Source organism: Alexandromys fortis, unplaced genomic scaffold, assembly GCF_014885135.2.
Source record: "Alexandromys fortis isolate MF-2015 unplaced genomic scaffold, M_Fortis_MF-2015_v1.1 scaffold_40, whole genome shotgun sequence".
In the NCBI taxonomy this organism is placed as follows: domain Eukaryota; kingdom Metazoa; phylum Chordata; class Mammalia; order Rodentia; family Cricetidae; genus Alexandromys; species Alexandromys fortis.
This window is the reverse complement of record NW_026067966.1, coordinates 10,954,390-10,969,160: the sequence shown is the minus strand read 5'-3', so window position 1 is coordinate 10,969,160 and position 14,771 is coordinate 10,954,390. Positions and strand designations below refer to the sequence as shown.

The 14,771-nt window shown below is 42.6% G+C and overlaps 1 protein-coding gene across 1 annotated transcript in view; it reads right to left on the bottom strand.

Moving 5' to 3' along the window:
* Nucleotides 1-7,879: 7,879 nt before the first annotated feature.
* Nucleotides 7,880-14,771, bottom strand: part of Ndufs1 (NADH:ubiquinone oxidoreductase core subunit S1) — a 33,341-nt gene continuing 26,449 nt past the window's right edge. The window contains exons 16-19 of the mRNA XM_050154355.1: nucleotides 14,358-14,533; nucleotides 12,329-12,463; nucleotides 12,175-12,247; nucleotides 7,880-8,204 (exon numbers count right to left, since the gene is read on the bottom strand). Of these exons, the coding sequence (XP_050010312.1) occupies nucleotides 8,113-8,204; nucleotides 12,175-12,247; nucleotides 12,329-12,463; nucleotides 14,358-14,533 (476 nt within the window). The 3' untranslated portion in view covers nucleotides 7,880-8,112. The remainder of the gene's footprint in view (nucleotides 8,205-12,174; nucleotides 12,248-12,328; nucleotides 12,464-14,357; nucleotides 14,534-14,771) is intronic.

Below are 14,771 nucleotides of genomic sequence, written 5' to 3'. Positions count from 1 at the left end.
TATTGTTGGCATACCTGTACCAGCACTGGGAAGATAGAAGCAATAGAATCAGTTCAAGATTGTCTTTGGCTACAGAGCAAGTTCAAGGCGAGTCTGGGCTACACGAGACCCCTTCTCAGAAAAATAGGCAAGGTAAGGTTACCGCATGTCTTTAATCCCAGCACTCCAGGCAAAGGTAAGCAAGTCTCTTGTGAGTTTGATGCCAGCCTGGTCTACATAGTGAGTTCCAGGCCATCCAGGGCTACAAAGTCAGACCCTGTGTCAAAATACATACATACAAAAATGACAGCAAAAACCCATATCATGTGATAAGGAAAAGTTGTTTTTAATTCACACTTGTAGAAGTCTTTGAAATGTGGAGGTAGACACTAAGAAGGCATATTATTCAAGATAACTGAAAGTTTTATAAAATAGGACTACACAAAATATGACTTAGAAGTCAAACAAAATATACACAAAGTAAAAACCTATTAAAATGTGTGTATGTATGTGGTCTATGGGGAGGGTATACATATCCACGCACACTTAGGGCTAGAGGGCAATGCTGGATGTCCTCTACCACACCTGTCGTACGACCGTGAGGCAGGACCTGAGCCTGGACCTGCCACTGACGGTCAGGAAGACCCTGCAAATCTTCCTGTCTCCAGCATACACACACACTGGGTTATAGGTGTCTGTGACTTTTTATGTGGCTGTTGGGAATTCAAATCAGGTTCTCATGCTTTCGGTTAAGTGCCCTCACCTACTGAGTTATTGCTCCAGGCCTTCGGAACAAGTGTGTAGGGTTTTTCACTTGTTTGCATCTGAGTCAAGGAGTGCTGGGATCACGGTCACGTCCATCCCACCATGACTGGTTTATAATATGAGCATGTGCATAACTAACTATGCATAATATACTCAGGGCTGCTAATGCTTACAAGTGATTTTTTAAATCAATTTTGGTTACCTATAAAATTAAAGCAATCAAAGATAGCATTCCAGTAAACCAATAAATGGTACTAGATAACAAAAGGCTGACTAGTTAATACCTGGACAACAACAAAACAGACCATATGAGAATCATAGTGGCTAACAAGCTAAAAGAAATCAGCGGAATAAATAAATGGAGAAAGTTAGTGATTATAGTAGCTGTTACAAAAGAAAAACATATCTGTTTTGTTTTGCTTTCCTGGAGCTAGGAATTGAAACCAGAGCCTTGAAACAAGTGCTTACTAAGAAAAAGTATAAGGCACAACATAGTTAACTAAATTTAAGAATGTAACTGATTTAGTCAAACATACTTAGCAACCAAGAAGGTCTAATGATAATGAACTTGCCATTTGGGAAGAAAAGAGTGAGCAATGTGGGATCAGGAGAGGAGAAAGGGCTAACTATGGCCCCAGACAACGAATGGAAGGGGATGGATGTGCGGCATCCCTCTGGCCAGCAATGTGTCCAGAACCAGCCTGCAATAGAGACTAACAAGCACAACTTACCTCTGTCTGACCACGCTGAGTCGGAAAGCCTGAAGGAAGTGGTCTCAGTGAGAGAGGAATGGGCTCTTCCAGGACAGAAGAACCTATTTAATAACTGTCTCGGCCCGTCCCTAGGCGAAATGACCTTATTTCAGGAGTGAGCATTCAGACTGTTCTATTCAGCACTAGCACCAGGCATGAAAAATAAACAACAGTGTTTACATTTAAGAGCACACTGCATGCTTCCCATAATATAACACGAGTCAGCACAGTCCTTGCTATTAGTGGTAACAGCAGGTTGTTGTATCAGAAGCAGTAAAAGCCCCTAGGGATCTCTCTCCACCCTATTTTATGTTGTAGTTCATTTTCTCTTTTTTTACATGTATATTTTCTTACAGGGTTAAACCAGAAACATGATTGGAAGAACCAACTCCTGGTAGGAAGTTTACAATGGGTAAGATGTCGTTCTTACCTGTGTGAAGGCTTTTGCTGTTTCTGAGAGTTTTGCTCTACGTCCCAGGCTGGACTTGAACGCATTTTGTAGTTGCTGTGGGCTTCCAACTCCTATACCCTCCTTCCTGTCTTACCCTCCTGAGTTTTGGCATAAAAGGAGTGTACCCCTATAGCTGGCACCAAATATATTAGGGATTAGAGCTCCAGGGATGGCTCAGTGCTCGCCCAGAGAACTGGAGTTCAATTCTCAACATCCATATGGGGTTCACAAGCACCTTTAACTCCAGTACAAGGTGATCTGAGTCCCTCTTCCTATCTCCTTGGGCACTGTATGCACATGGCACACATATGTACATACATGCAGGCAGAAAACTCATACAAATAAAATCTAGGGAAAAAAAGATTGGAGATTTCTTTTTGTTTTTTTTTTTTACATAAAAAATGGATTTTACACAGGAAATCAGATTTTTCTAAAAATCATACTGTTTGTCCCACTATCCCATTTTGCGACAGGAATCATTTCATTTTTACCAAAGAGTAATATATTTTGTAAGTCAAGCCTAAATAAAGCACATAAGGCAGCCAGGTAGTACTGGCACACGCCTTTAATCCCAGCTTGCGGGAGGGAGGGAGAGGCAGGTCAAAGCCAGTTCAAAGTGAGTTCCAGGACAGCCAGAGCTGTTACACAGAGAAACCCTGTCTCGAAACTGTGCCTCTTTCAGGGGCTCATGTAGGCACTGGCTGGAACAGCCTGAGGTATCCTCCTGGCCGTAGTCACTGATACCCAAGATGGGAAGGTGAGTGGAAAACATGAGGGAAGCACATTAGCGGGAAGCCACAGAGACACAGTTGGCAAGAGGGTAAAACACACAGGGAACAAGGCTTTGAAAAGAGATGGAGCAAACACATTAAGGACACATACTAGGCTAATAATGAAGGGTGTAGATCATAGAGGAACACACCAGTTACTGAGAAATACACCCAGTTCCCAAGAGAACAGTGCTGTACAGGGATACGTATCCCCAACCATTTCTAAGGTTCGCAGAGGCAGAACAAACCCCACCCCATTAAGAGATGTGGCTGTGTAATTCTTGCTAAGCAAACACCAGGTGTCTGCTTTCTGGACACTGTAGCCTGGGAAGCTACAGAAAGAGAGAAGCTCTATTATTGAGCTCTATCAATTCAACGACACACCGCAGATGAGTACATTTTCTCCCAGCACTGAAAGAAAAAGGCTTTAAAAAAATCTATTACAAGTTGGGCATGGTGGTGCACACCTTTAATCCCAGCACTGGGGGTACAGAGACAGGAGGATCTCTGATTTCAAGGCCAGCCTGATCTACTTGATTAGGGCCAGCCACATAGAGAGAGGCCTGTTTCAAACACCCAAATCCAAAACAAAATAAAATACATTTATTCATGTATGTGTGTGCAAGTGTCATGGTCTCAGGACAACTTTGGAGAGTTCTCTCCTTCCACCATGGGGAGTCCCAGGGGTCAAACCCAGGGTTGGTAGCAAGTGCTTTTACCATCTACTAGTTCACAATTATTTTTAAAACTATATCACTCAGGGGCTGGAGAGATGGCTCAGAGGTTAGGAGCACTGCCTGTTCTTCCGAAGGTCCTGAGTTCAATTCCCATCAACCACATGGTGGCTCACAACCATCTGTAATGAGATCTGGTGCAGAATAAGAAATAAATCTTATATATAAGAAATACATAAATCTTAAAAAAAAAAAACAACTATGTCACTACATAAATCTTAAAAAAAAAAAAACAACTATGTCACTCAGACTAGCTTGGAACTTGTGATGTTCCTGATTCTGAGTGAAAAAATAACTGTCACAACGCACAGGCACTGTGTGTGTGTTGTGTGTGTGCACGCTTTTCTCTTTGGCAAGTAGATTGGTAAATATAAGTCATGCCTGTCCCCTGTCCCCCCCTCCTCTCTCTCTCTTCCGAGACAGGGTTTCTTTGTGTAACAGATCTTGCTGCTGTCCTGGAAATCACTTTATAGACCAGGCTGGACTCGAAGTCACAGAGATCCTCCTGCCTCTGCCTCCCAAGTGCTGGGATTAAAGGTGCACCACCACTGTGCAGCTTCCTTTTATATTCAACACTATCCCAGAGCTTCCAAAGCAAACAGATGCTTCTGCTCTTCAGCAGTGAGGCAAGTTCACCCTGCGGGTCAGACCACAGGCTCAGTGGTCCTGACTTTATTTCACTTGTTCACAGAGTAATTTTCATCATTTTCATCTCGTTGTTAATGTAACATCCCACTTCCTTGCAGGGAACTTACTTATTTTGCTAAATAATACAAGAGGGGCCAGGGAAAGTTCAGCCTTGCAAGTATGAGGACCTGAGAACTCACAGCTAAAAAGCTGGTGGTGGTACAGCCCCCCCCCCCCGCCCCCGCACTCCAGTAGTAAAGCCTAATAGAATGGTAATGAAACCCCACAGTTTGAGGTTTTTCTCTTTCATACAAACTACAATACTAAATATTTTCTTAGAGGAGTGTTTCTTCATTTCGAACTTACGCTGACCTGTAGTAACTCAGACTACACAGTCCATATCCAGCCTACCACAGAATCATCTCCTGAAAAGTCTTTGACTTGAACCAGGTGTGGTGGTGCAGACCTGCGGTTCCAGCATTTGGAGGGCAAAATTAGAAAGACTGGAAGTCTGAGGCCAGCCTTTGAAGAAAAACAAAACAAACACAATTATATGTTCCACGCCAAGTTTCTTTAGTTCTCTTTGGAAGATTGGGGCTGGAGAGATGGCTCAGTGGTTAGGAGCGCTTGCTGTACAACTATGGGGCCCACTGCTGTGGAGAAGGAAGGTCTGCTGGGGCTTGCTGGGTGCCAGCCTAGACGGAAACCATGAGCTTCTGGTGTGCGGAGACCCTGCCTCAGAGGAACAAGGTAGAGTATCAGAGGACACCTTGGCCTCCTCTGGCCTCGGCACACACAGGTGTGTGCGCTAGCATACATACGTACATAACCCTCCACCCCCCAGCACTGAAATCAGAACATATGAGCTTCTATATGGGTCCTGGCAATCAAACCCAGTTCCTCAGTAAGTTATACGACAACTGTTAAAAATTCTATCAAAATAAACAAAGGATGTCTACGTAATAAAGTAGTTTTTGTGATCTGTGATAGTGGCATTGTTGATTGTGCTACCCCTGAAGAATCTAGAAAATACAAACTAGAGGTTATATAAAGCATGATTATTCCTCAGCCTAGGAACTAAGTTACACTTAGACGGGAACTTCCAGTTTAGGATCAAGGACTCACCAACAGGCTTCCCCGCATCTACAACAGGGTACTCAGTCACTGAGCAGGCTGGACTCTCCTGCTGTTGGGAACAGGCCAAAGGGTTATAAACTTTCTGATTTAACTATGTATGGGGTTGAAGGTGGTAGTTAAAATTTTTATCCTCAGCTTACAAACAGAGAAACAATGTTAAAAACTGTCCAACTCTGGGCCTAGAGAGATGGCCTTAAGAGCACTGGCTGCTCTTCCAGAGGTCCTGAGCTCAATTCCCAGCAACCAAATGGTGGCTCTCAATCATCTATAATGAGATTTGGTGTCCTCTTCTGGTGTGCAGGCAGAACACTGTATACTTAAAAATAAATCTTTAAAGAAAAAATGTCCAACTCTTCCAAAGTTAAACAAGATTGGTTTGAGCTGGCAAGAAATGCTTCAGTAAGTTAGCAACAATCAATGGTGGCAGCGGAGTCACCTGTCACCTGGTCTGAGCAGAATGACGCGAGCTCAAGTTTGTGTTTCTATTTCCCAAAGACATATGGTGGCAAAAGAAGCCATTTGTCATGGCACACGCCTTTAATGCCAGTGCTCATGAGGCAGAGGCAGGCAGATCTCTGAGTTCGAGGTCAGCCTGGTCTACCAGGGCTAGTTTCAAGACAGGCTCCAAAGCTACAGAGAAACCCTGTCTTGAAAAACTGAAGAGAAAAAAAAAAAAATGTTCCCACATACATACACCAGTAGCTTTGACCTTTCTCAGAATCCTATCACTACCAAGAAATTTTCCTCTTCTGATGGAAGTTTTATTTTACTCTTAGAAGCAAACCTCAGTAAATCTGACTAAATGTGGGCAGCATAGCAAGACCGTTTACTCAAAGAACCCACTCTTGCTGTTAGTATCCAAGTGTATTCTTGGGACCTAGAGGGCAGCCAAGGATGTTGGACCCATTTAGCTGTATTCAGCTCCTTCTCACTGGAGTAGCCAATTCACTGAAGAGCACTGTGTGGAACTCAAGGCTGGAGTTATGTCCCCTTGAGGCCAGCAGTGTCGAGTGGTGAAGGATACTGGGAGGCAGAGGAAATCTGTACTGGATTCAAACACTCAGAACAAAGAATTTAGACTTTCAGGCAACTAGGAGTTTTAGGCAGAGTACTTTTGTGTATGCTGGGGTCAAAACCTAGGTCCATCCACATAGATGCTCTATGGCTGAGTTATACCCTTAACCCCAAGCTAAGTACTTTAAAGTACACAACTTCAAGACAGCACCAAAAACAAAGAATTCTGAAAAAAGCTGGCACACTCTGTATAGTTATTTTGTGTGAGCTGCGCACTCTGCGTGTACTGTCCGTCCCTCAGCCCTGTCCAGCTTCTGAATTACTGACGGCAGACTCCTACTCTGGAACCATACTGTTGCCGAGGCATGGAAAATGCTATCCTGTACGCGGGGGCCTTAGTGAAAGGAGAAAGGAATTAGGATTACAAAAGAAGGAATTTTGAAAAAAATAAATAAAACAAAAACAATACTGAGGCTGTATTACAATGGCAGAACACTTGCTCAGTCGTCTGCTTAGGCCTTGGTTTAATCCTCTAAGTACAGATAAAACAACAAAAAAACCTTTACCTACTTTTGGATCATCTCCTAAATTAATTATAAAATGTTTACTTTTTTCTTTAATTAATCTCCTCCCCCCCAAGAGAGGGTTTCTTTGTGTAACAGCCTTGGCTGTCCTGGAACTCAGAGCTTTGCCTGCCTCTGCCTCCTGACTGCTGGGATTAAGAGTACACACCATCACTGCCCAGCTAATTATTGTTTTATTGTATGCATATGGGTGTTCTGCCTGCACGCCTGTTATGCACCACTTGTATGCCTGGTGCCCACGGAAGCCAGAAGAAGAAGATGATGTGGGATTTCCCTCTGTATGCTGTGAATATGTCTTATTACCATTGGCTAATAAAGAAGTTGATTTGGCCTATTAGCTCAGGCTATTACTAACTAGCTGTTACAACTTAAACTAACCCATTTTAATAATCTGTATATTGCCATGTGCCCTGTGGCTTAACCAGTTCCCACATCAGGAAATGGATCTGGAACTGAAGTTAACAGGCAGTTGTAAGCCATACGTGGGTGCTGGGAATTGAACCCGGGTCCTCTGGAAGGGCAGTCAGTGCTCCTCATAGCTGAGCCATCTCTCCAGCCCACATTTCTACTAATTAATCTGAACAGAAAACTTAAAGTCTTTAAGACTTTTTTTTTTTTCCGAGACAGGGTTTCCTTGTGTAGTCCTGGCTAACCTAAAACTCACTCTATAGACCAGGCTGGCCTCAAACTCACAGAGATTCACCTGCCTCTGCCTCCTGAGTGCTGAGATTAAAGGCGTGCGCCACCATGTCCTGCTGAGACAGACTCTTAAATCTGTAGCCCAGGCAGCTAGAGTCTGTAGGAGTCAGTTTCCCCCTTCTGCCATATAGGTTCCAGGGCTCAACCTCTAGTCAGAGCTGGCAGCAAGGACCTTTACCCATTTTGAGTCATTTTGCTGGCCTTAAGCACAAACTTTGAGACTGAGTGGAAGGTCTTTGTTTTCTTAAGCCTCAAGGGTTGAATCTTTAGCCTTACACTACTGCACCGATGAACTAAAGGCCTTTCCTTTCATCCATTTTGAAACAAAAATGATCTATGAAAAAAATTCATATTTTAAGGATCAGTGTTTTTAACATGAAAGAACAAAGGTTAGCTTTATTAAACTACTTGATGCTTGTACATAATACATAAACTTTAAACTGCCAAGATTCTGGTTAAGGGCAATACCATTTTCAAGTAAGCATAGCATAACTTTAAATATTACATCATTCAGAATCACATTGGAAAACATCAGCTTGTAAGGGATTACACCAATGTCCATTTACTGACTAGAGCAAAACTGGGTCCCTGGTGGATGTCTCAGCATATGGATGGCTCCTCTACCGCCTGAGCGCCCTCTGTGACAGCTTTGACACACTTGGCCATTGTCTGTGAGGCTCTGCTAATTGAATCTGAAAGACATTAAGAACATGCATTTTGTTAACAGACCTCCTTTGTTGTTTTGGAAACAGCGTCTCAGATTTCAGACCAGACAGGAACTCAATAGTATACCAAGTTAGCCTCAAACTTGTGGTGCTCCTCGTACCTCAGATTCCCATGTGCTGAGATTACAGGGAAGAGCCACTCTGCCAAGGCGTTGTTAATGTGACTTTAGATCATGCACTGAAAATTTAGTGTTGCACATATTCAGGAACAAACGACAGTGAGGCTGTAATGCAATTATAAACAAGCAATCCATTGTGCACAGAAGCTCTTTACTGGGCAAGTATGTTTAAGCTAGGGTCTTGTTATCTTGTGCTGCTTATGAAGCCAAGGATGACCTCTTTGAACTATGATCCTCTTGCCTTCACTTCTTGTTTACCACCACAGCTTTCTGGTTAACTGCTTTTAATATTTAGCAATAATTAAATAATCACACAAGAGCTAGACAACATACTAGTATGAAAAAATTAAATGACAGAAAATTCTTTAAAAAAAGAGACAACTGTTTATGTGGTAGGCTCAGACAGAAGGATTGCTTTGAGTTTCAGGCCTACCTGGCCTACACAGAATTTACAAAACAAAACAAACCACCCAGGTGCTGGCAAAGGGCAAACTAAGTTTGAACTCGGAATCCCAATGTAGAAGCTTCATGTATGGGCACACATCAGTAACCCTAACACCACCATGACAAAATAAGCCCTTAGACTAGCTCAGGCCAGCTGGCCTGGGGTAAAGAGCACAGCGGAGACAGCAAGAGAACCTCAGTCTCAGCATGGTGGAAAGGGCTCTTGCTTCGGAAAGTTGTCCTCTGGCCTCTACAAGTACGATGGTGGCATGAACAGACCTGCTCACACATGCGCAAACACACACAGTCACTGGCTTTCTTTGCTTGTAATAAATTAAAATAAAAAAAAAACATAGTTGATATCCAGTTATGCCAGCACCACTTGTTAAATATTCTTTCTTTTTTCCCATTTGATATTTTTTGCTTCTTTGTCAAAGATCGGGTGTTAAAAGATGTGTGGATCGATATCCGGGTCTTCTGTTTGGTTCCATTGATCCTCCTGTCTGTTCTTATGCCAATACCAGGCTGTTTTCAGTACTGTAGCTCTGTAGTAGAGTTTGAAGTCAGGGATTTTTTTTCCCTGAAGAATTCCTCTCGTTTATTGTCCAAACAGCTTTTATAACAAAACATAAACTGAGTGGGAAATACTTCTGTCTCCTAGGTAACAAAGTGAATGGCTTTTTTTCACGTCCACATCTACCTGTCTGCTCTGTATGCCGTCACGAAGGCTTGAATCAGCATTTCTATCAGGCATCCTACAAATTACAAAGAAAGGGGCAAACAACACCTTGACCCTTTCTTAGTGACGGCCTGTCTGGATGAAGTCAGGGATTGTGATGCCTCCAGAAGTTCTTTTACTGTACAGGATTGTTTTGGCTATTCTGGGTTTTTTGCTTTTTCATATGAAGTTGAGTACTGTTCTTTCGAGGTCTTTGAAGAATTTTTCTGGAATTTTGATGGGCATTGGGTTGAATCTGTTCAACATAAGGTCCTACTATGTGCCAAAGTTTAACCTTGAACTCCTTCGTCTCCTGTCATCCAAGTGCTGAGACCATAGGTGTAAGCCACCATGCTCATCCAAAACTGCCAATCTCTGAACACAGAGATTTTCCTGCCTCTGCCCCTCAGAGCTAAAGTCACAGTGATGCTTCATTATGGTTTTGTGCTGGGTTCTGTTGTATTCTACAATGACCCCAACTTGTATTTATTTTTAAAAACTCTTGTTTAGAAATTTGTTATTGGTGTGGGGGATGCACATGCCAGAGTGTCTGTGTGGAGGTCAGAAGACAACTTTTAGGGGTTGGTTCTCTCCTGTTGTGGGATCAGGGTTACATGGCAAGTTCCTTTACACACAGTAAGCCATGCTGCTGGCCCTGATTCTAACCTTTTTAATCACTTCATTGAAATAACCTATTAATATATGCTAATTTAAAATATACAAAAGGGGCCGAAGAGACAGCTCAGGAGTTAATACCATTTGCTCCTCCTGGGGAGGACTGGGATTCAATTCCCCACATCTACTTCGTGGCTCACAACTGTATACAGCTCTGGTTTCAGGGGATCCAACACCCTCCTCCCATTTCCTCAGGCATTTACACACATATGCTATACACGGACATGCATCCAGCAAAACACTGCACACATTTTTTTGTTCTTGTTTTTTGAGACAGGTTCCTCAGAATAGCCCTGGCTGTCCTGGAGCTCACTCTGTAGACCAGGCTGTCCTTGAACTCACCTTTCTCTGCTTCCTGAGTGCTGGGATAAAGGCAAGCACTACCATCACCCAACTGTCACTGTATACATTTTTAAAATGGCATAAAACAAAAGAAAAAAAATTTAAAAAACCAGAAAAAAACCCTATGAAACATAATTTTATGGCTAGAGATGTAGTTCAGTTAGTAAAAGGCTTAACTAGTGTGCAGCATGCCCTGAGCTGGACTCCAGTGACACGTGCAGGTGCAAGCAGGGAAATTACAAATTCAAGGTCATCCTCTGTTGTAACACAACTAGTCTAAGTCACCTTGGGCTACATGACATCCAATTTTAAAATAAACAAATAAATTTATGCTATATGCTTTTACATATGAAATTATTTATATATTAACTATCACATACATTTACCAACTGCTGTCAAATCTATAGAAAATGCATTTCAGATGGTCTGTTGTGGATTATTACTTTAACTAGGCAAAGATGTGTTATATTTGTTTATGCTGCATTTGTTTAACTATGTAAAGATGTGTTGTTTTGCCTACCTAAGGCACCTGATTGGTCTAATAAAAAGCTGAACAGCCAATAGCCAGGCAGTAAATAGATAGGCAGGGCTGGCAGGCTCAGAGAATAAATAGGAGGAGGAATCTAGACACAAGGGGAGAAGAGGAGGGAAAGAGAGAGGGAGATGCCTAGAGCCAGGGAGCCAGTAGCCAGTCAGACATGGAGGACACACAGAATGAAAGAAAGGTAAAGAGTTCCAACACAAACTGTAGGTGAAACAGGTTAAGTTATAAAAGGTAGTGGGACAAACATAAGGTAAGGCCAAGCATCCATAACTAACGGTAAGTCATCATGCCGTGAACTGGGGAGCTGGTTGGTGGCCTAAAAGAAAGCCTGTTGCAGGTCTATATTTCTTAAAAAATTTCTTCTGGGGGTGGTGGTGGTGCACACCTTTAATCCCAACACTTGGGAGGCAGATAAAGGTGGATTTCTGTGAGTACCAGGCCAGCCTGGTCTACAGAGCAAGTTCCAGGACAGCCTGGACTGTTCACAGAGAAATCCTGTCTTAAAAAACAAACAAAAATTCTTACAATTTACCTCAGAAGCCCTATTTAATATACTTCATATTTAAACATTTTGAATATTTCATCTATAATTTTCACACGAACCTTGACAGTATTTTTAGTACTTTGAGAAATCCTAAATTTCTGTTCAGTAATTTTTCTTATAATAGTAAAATTTTACATTTAAAAATCTGCTAACCCTTTTGGGTGTTAAACTTTGCTTACATGTCACAAGCACTGAAAAAGTTAGAAGACTAGGGGTATAGTTCCCATGCTTAATGTACCATGTGCTTCCAGCCCCAGTCCTGTCTCTTAAATTCCATTAATGTTTGACAATTCAGATTACAGGCCAGTGAGGTGGCTTCGTGAACCAAGATGCTTGCCACCAAGCTTGATGACTTGAGTTGGATTCCCACAGATTGTCCCCTGAGTGCACACTCTTCACGGTGAGTGTATGCTTGCTCACACACAAATAAATGTAAAATCATAAAATCCTCAGATTGGAAGCAAACAGTGCCAAACACAAACAGCTATAAAGATAAAGCAGGTCCTCTGATTCTCTCTGGGTAGTTGGTAGTCGAACTGAGAACTACTTGCCTGTCATATAGAAGTCTTTTATAGTAAGCTGAGGTGGAACAAGTGGGTCAGCAAGAAGTTCCTGGTTCACCAGCTGAAAAAATAAGACAGATAATCAGTACTATTGTGTCAAGATATACACCATTAAGAAAATTGTTTACAGGAAAGCTTTTACCTGGGCAAGCTCACTTGCTTGCTGAAAGTAATTAGCTCCTTCAACATCATCATATCGAACAAGATTAGGAGAGACCTCTTCTAGACGGTTCCTCACTTGATCCAGAGAATCATATGGAAGAGTGATACCTGCGATCTACACAGATCAGATTCATCAGGACATACAACTTTACTACTGCAATATGTCAGAGGTGAGGCAGCCAAAATGACTCGTTTGGAGTCAATCCCTGGACCCACTGGGTGCAGGGAGAGAGCAGATGCCCTCAGGATGCCCTTTAAACCTCAAATACATGCTGCAGCACGCACCGCCCATGACCCAAAACAAAAAATAAATGCCACTTAGCATGGTAAGGTAGCACAGGGTTTTGAAATATTACATTTGTTTAACGATATGTTGTTAAAGATGTGTTGCTCTGGCTGCCTAAGGCACCTGATTGATCTAATAAAAAGCTGAATGGCCAATAGCCAGACAGTAGAAGGACAGGTGGGGCTAGCAGACACAGAGAATAAAAGGAGGAGCTATCAAGGCACAAGGGGGGGGGGGGGGGGGGGGGGGAGAGGGGGGGAGNNNAGAGAGAGAGAGAGAGAGAGAGAGAGAGAGAGAGAGAGAGAGAGAGAGAGAGAGAGAGAGATGCCTGGGGCCAGCCAGGTCAGCCAGACATGGAGTAGGACACATAGAATAAAAGAAAGGTAAAAAGCTCCAAGGCAAGATGCACATAAAGACACAGGTTAATTTAAATTATATGAGATAGCAAAAAAAGTCAGTGGTGGTGGCACAGGCCTTTAATCCCAGCACTCAGGAGGCAGAGACAGGTGGATCTCTTGCCTGGTCTACAGAGCAAGTTCCAGAACAGGCTCAAAGCTACAGAGAAACCCCGTCTTAAAAGAAAAAAAGGAGGGGGGGGAGAGATAACAAAAATATGAGCTAAAGCTAAGGTGAGCATTCATAACTAAAAGTAAGTCTTTGTGCTATAATGTGGGAACTGGCTGGTGGCCCCAAAGAAAGCCTGCTACAGCTCAGACCTTCAATCCTTGCATTTGGGAGGCAGAGACAGGTGGATCTCTGAGTCTGAGGCCAGCCTGGTCTACAGATGGCATTCCAGAGCACACAGAAAAACTATCTCGAGAGGGTTGCAACTTAGTATGTACATCAGACTGGGCTCAATCTCTAGCACCAAAAGCGGGGGCAAAAATAATTTATAATTGCAACTATGGCGAAATAATGAGGTATTACTAAAAGGAAAAAACCTCTCTATTAGTATCTTTTAGCAGACAAATTTTTCCTTTCTTCTTAAAAATTATTTATTCATCATTACTTTTTTGTGTATGTGTTTTGCCTGTGTGGGTATCTGTGTACCACGTGCATGCCTGAGCTCTAAGGAGGCCAGAAAAGTGTGATAAATCTCCTAAAATGAGTTACAGATCATTGTGAGTCACCTTGTGAGTGCTGGGAATTAAACCCAGGTTCTCTGGAAGAACAGCCAATGATCCTAACCACTGAGCCATCTGTCCAATCCAGACAGATTTTTCAGGGAAGCATCAGGTGTGGAATACAGATGTCAAAAACTCTAATTCATAAGATGTCACCATATTTATCTGCAGAATGTTGCTCCATAGTACAGAGAGTTCTTAACAAGTGCATGGTTCTGAAGTCAAGGATTACAGAGATGATGCTAGGCTAAATACCGATTCCTGTTTTAATACTTAGTTTTCTCCTATACTACCAGGCTATGCAACTCTCCCTCACTCTAGAGGAAAACTTCCCGCGACTCTGAAAATCATTTTAAGAAGCTAACATGTCTAGCATCCCTGAGGCAGCATCACTAGGACATGCCTTAGTGAATGAAGATGTAGCTCAGCGGCAAAGCTCCTGCCTAGTATCTGCTGAAGTCCTGGGTCTATCTCCAGCACTATAAATTATGTACAAGAATTTATGTACAAGGACTGCATGCAAGCACAAGACCAATCGAGCTACATCCCCAGCTGCTTAATGAATAAAATTACGTCAAAGAATGCCTCAAAAATAATACCTCCGAGAGAGCTCTTATGATTTTCCAATCTTCTCTTGCCAAGCCAGGAGGTGTAACTGCCACTTTGGTTTGTTGGGCTCTACCCTCAGTATTGACATAAGTAGCAGACTTTTCTGTGTAAGCAGCCCCTGGGAGAATAACATCAGCTATGGGAGCACCAACATCACCATGATGTCCTGTGAGGAGAAACTGTATTAATAAACACAAAGTAGTGGTACACAACAGTAACCCAGTACCTGGGGCCAAGGCAGAAGAATCTTGAGGTCAGTGTGAATTACAGCTTAGACCACATCAACAAACCAACCCAATATGTACTGGTCACTACTATATGTGAAGACTGCAAACATACCTCCTTTGTAATTCCTATTACTAGTTTTGTAGCTCTGGATACCAAATCACCTCATGCAAACTATT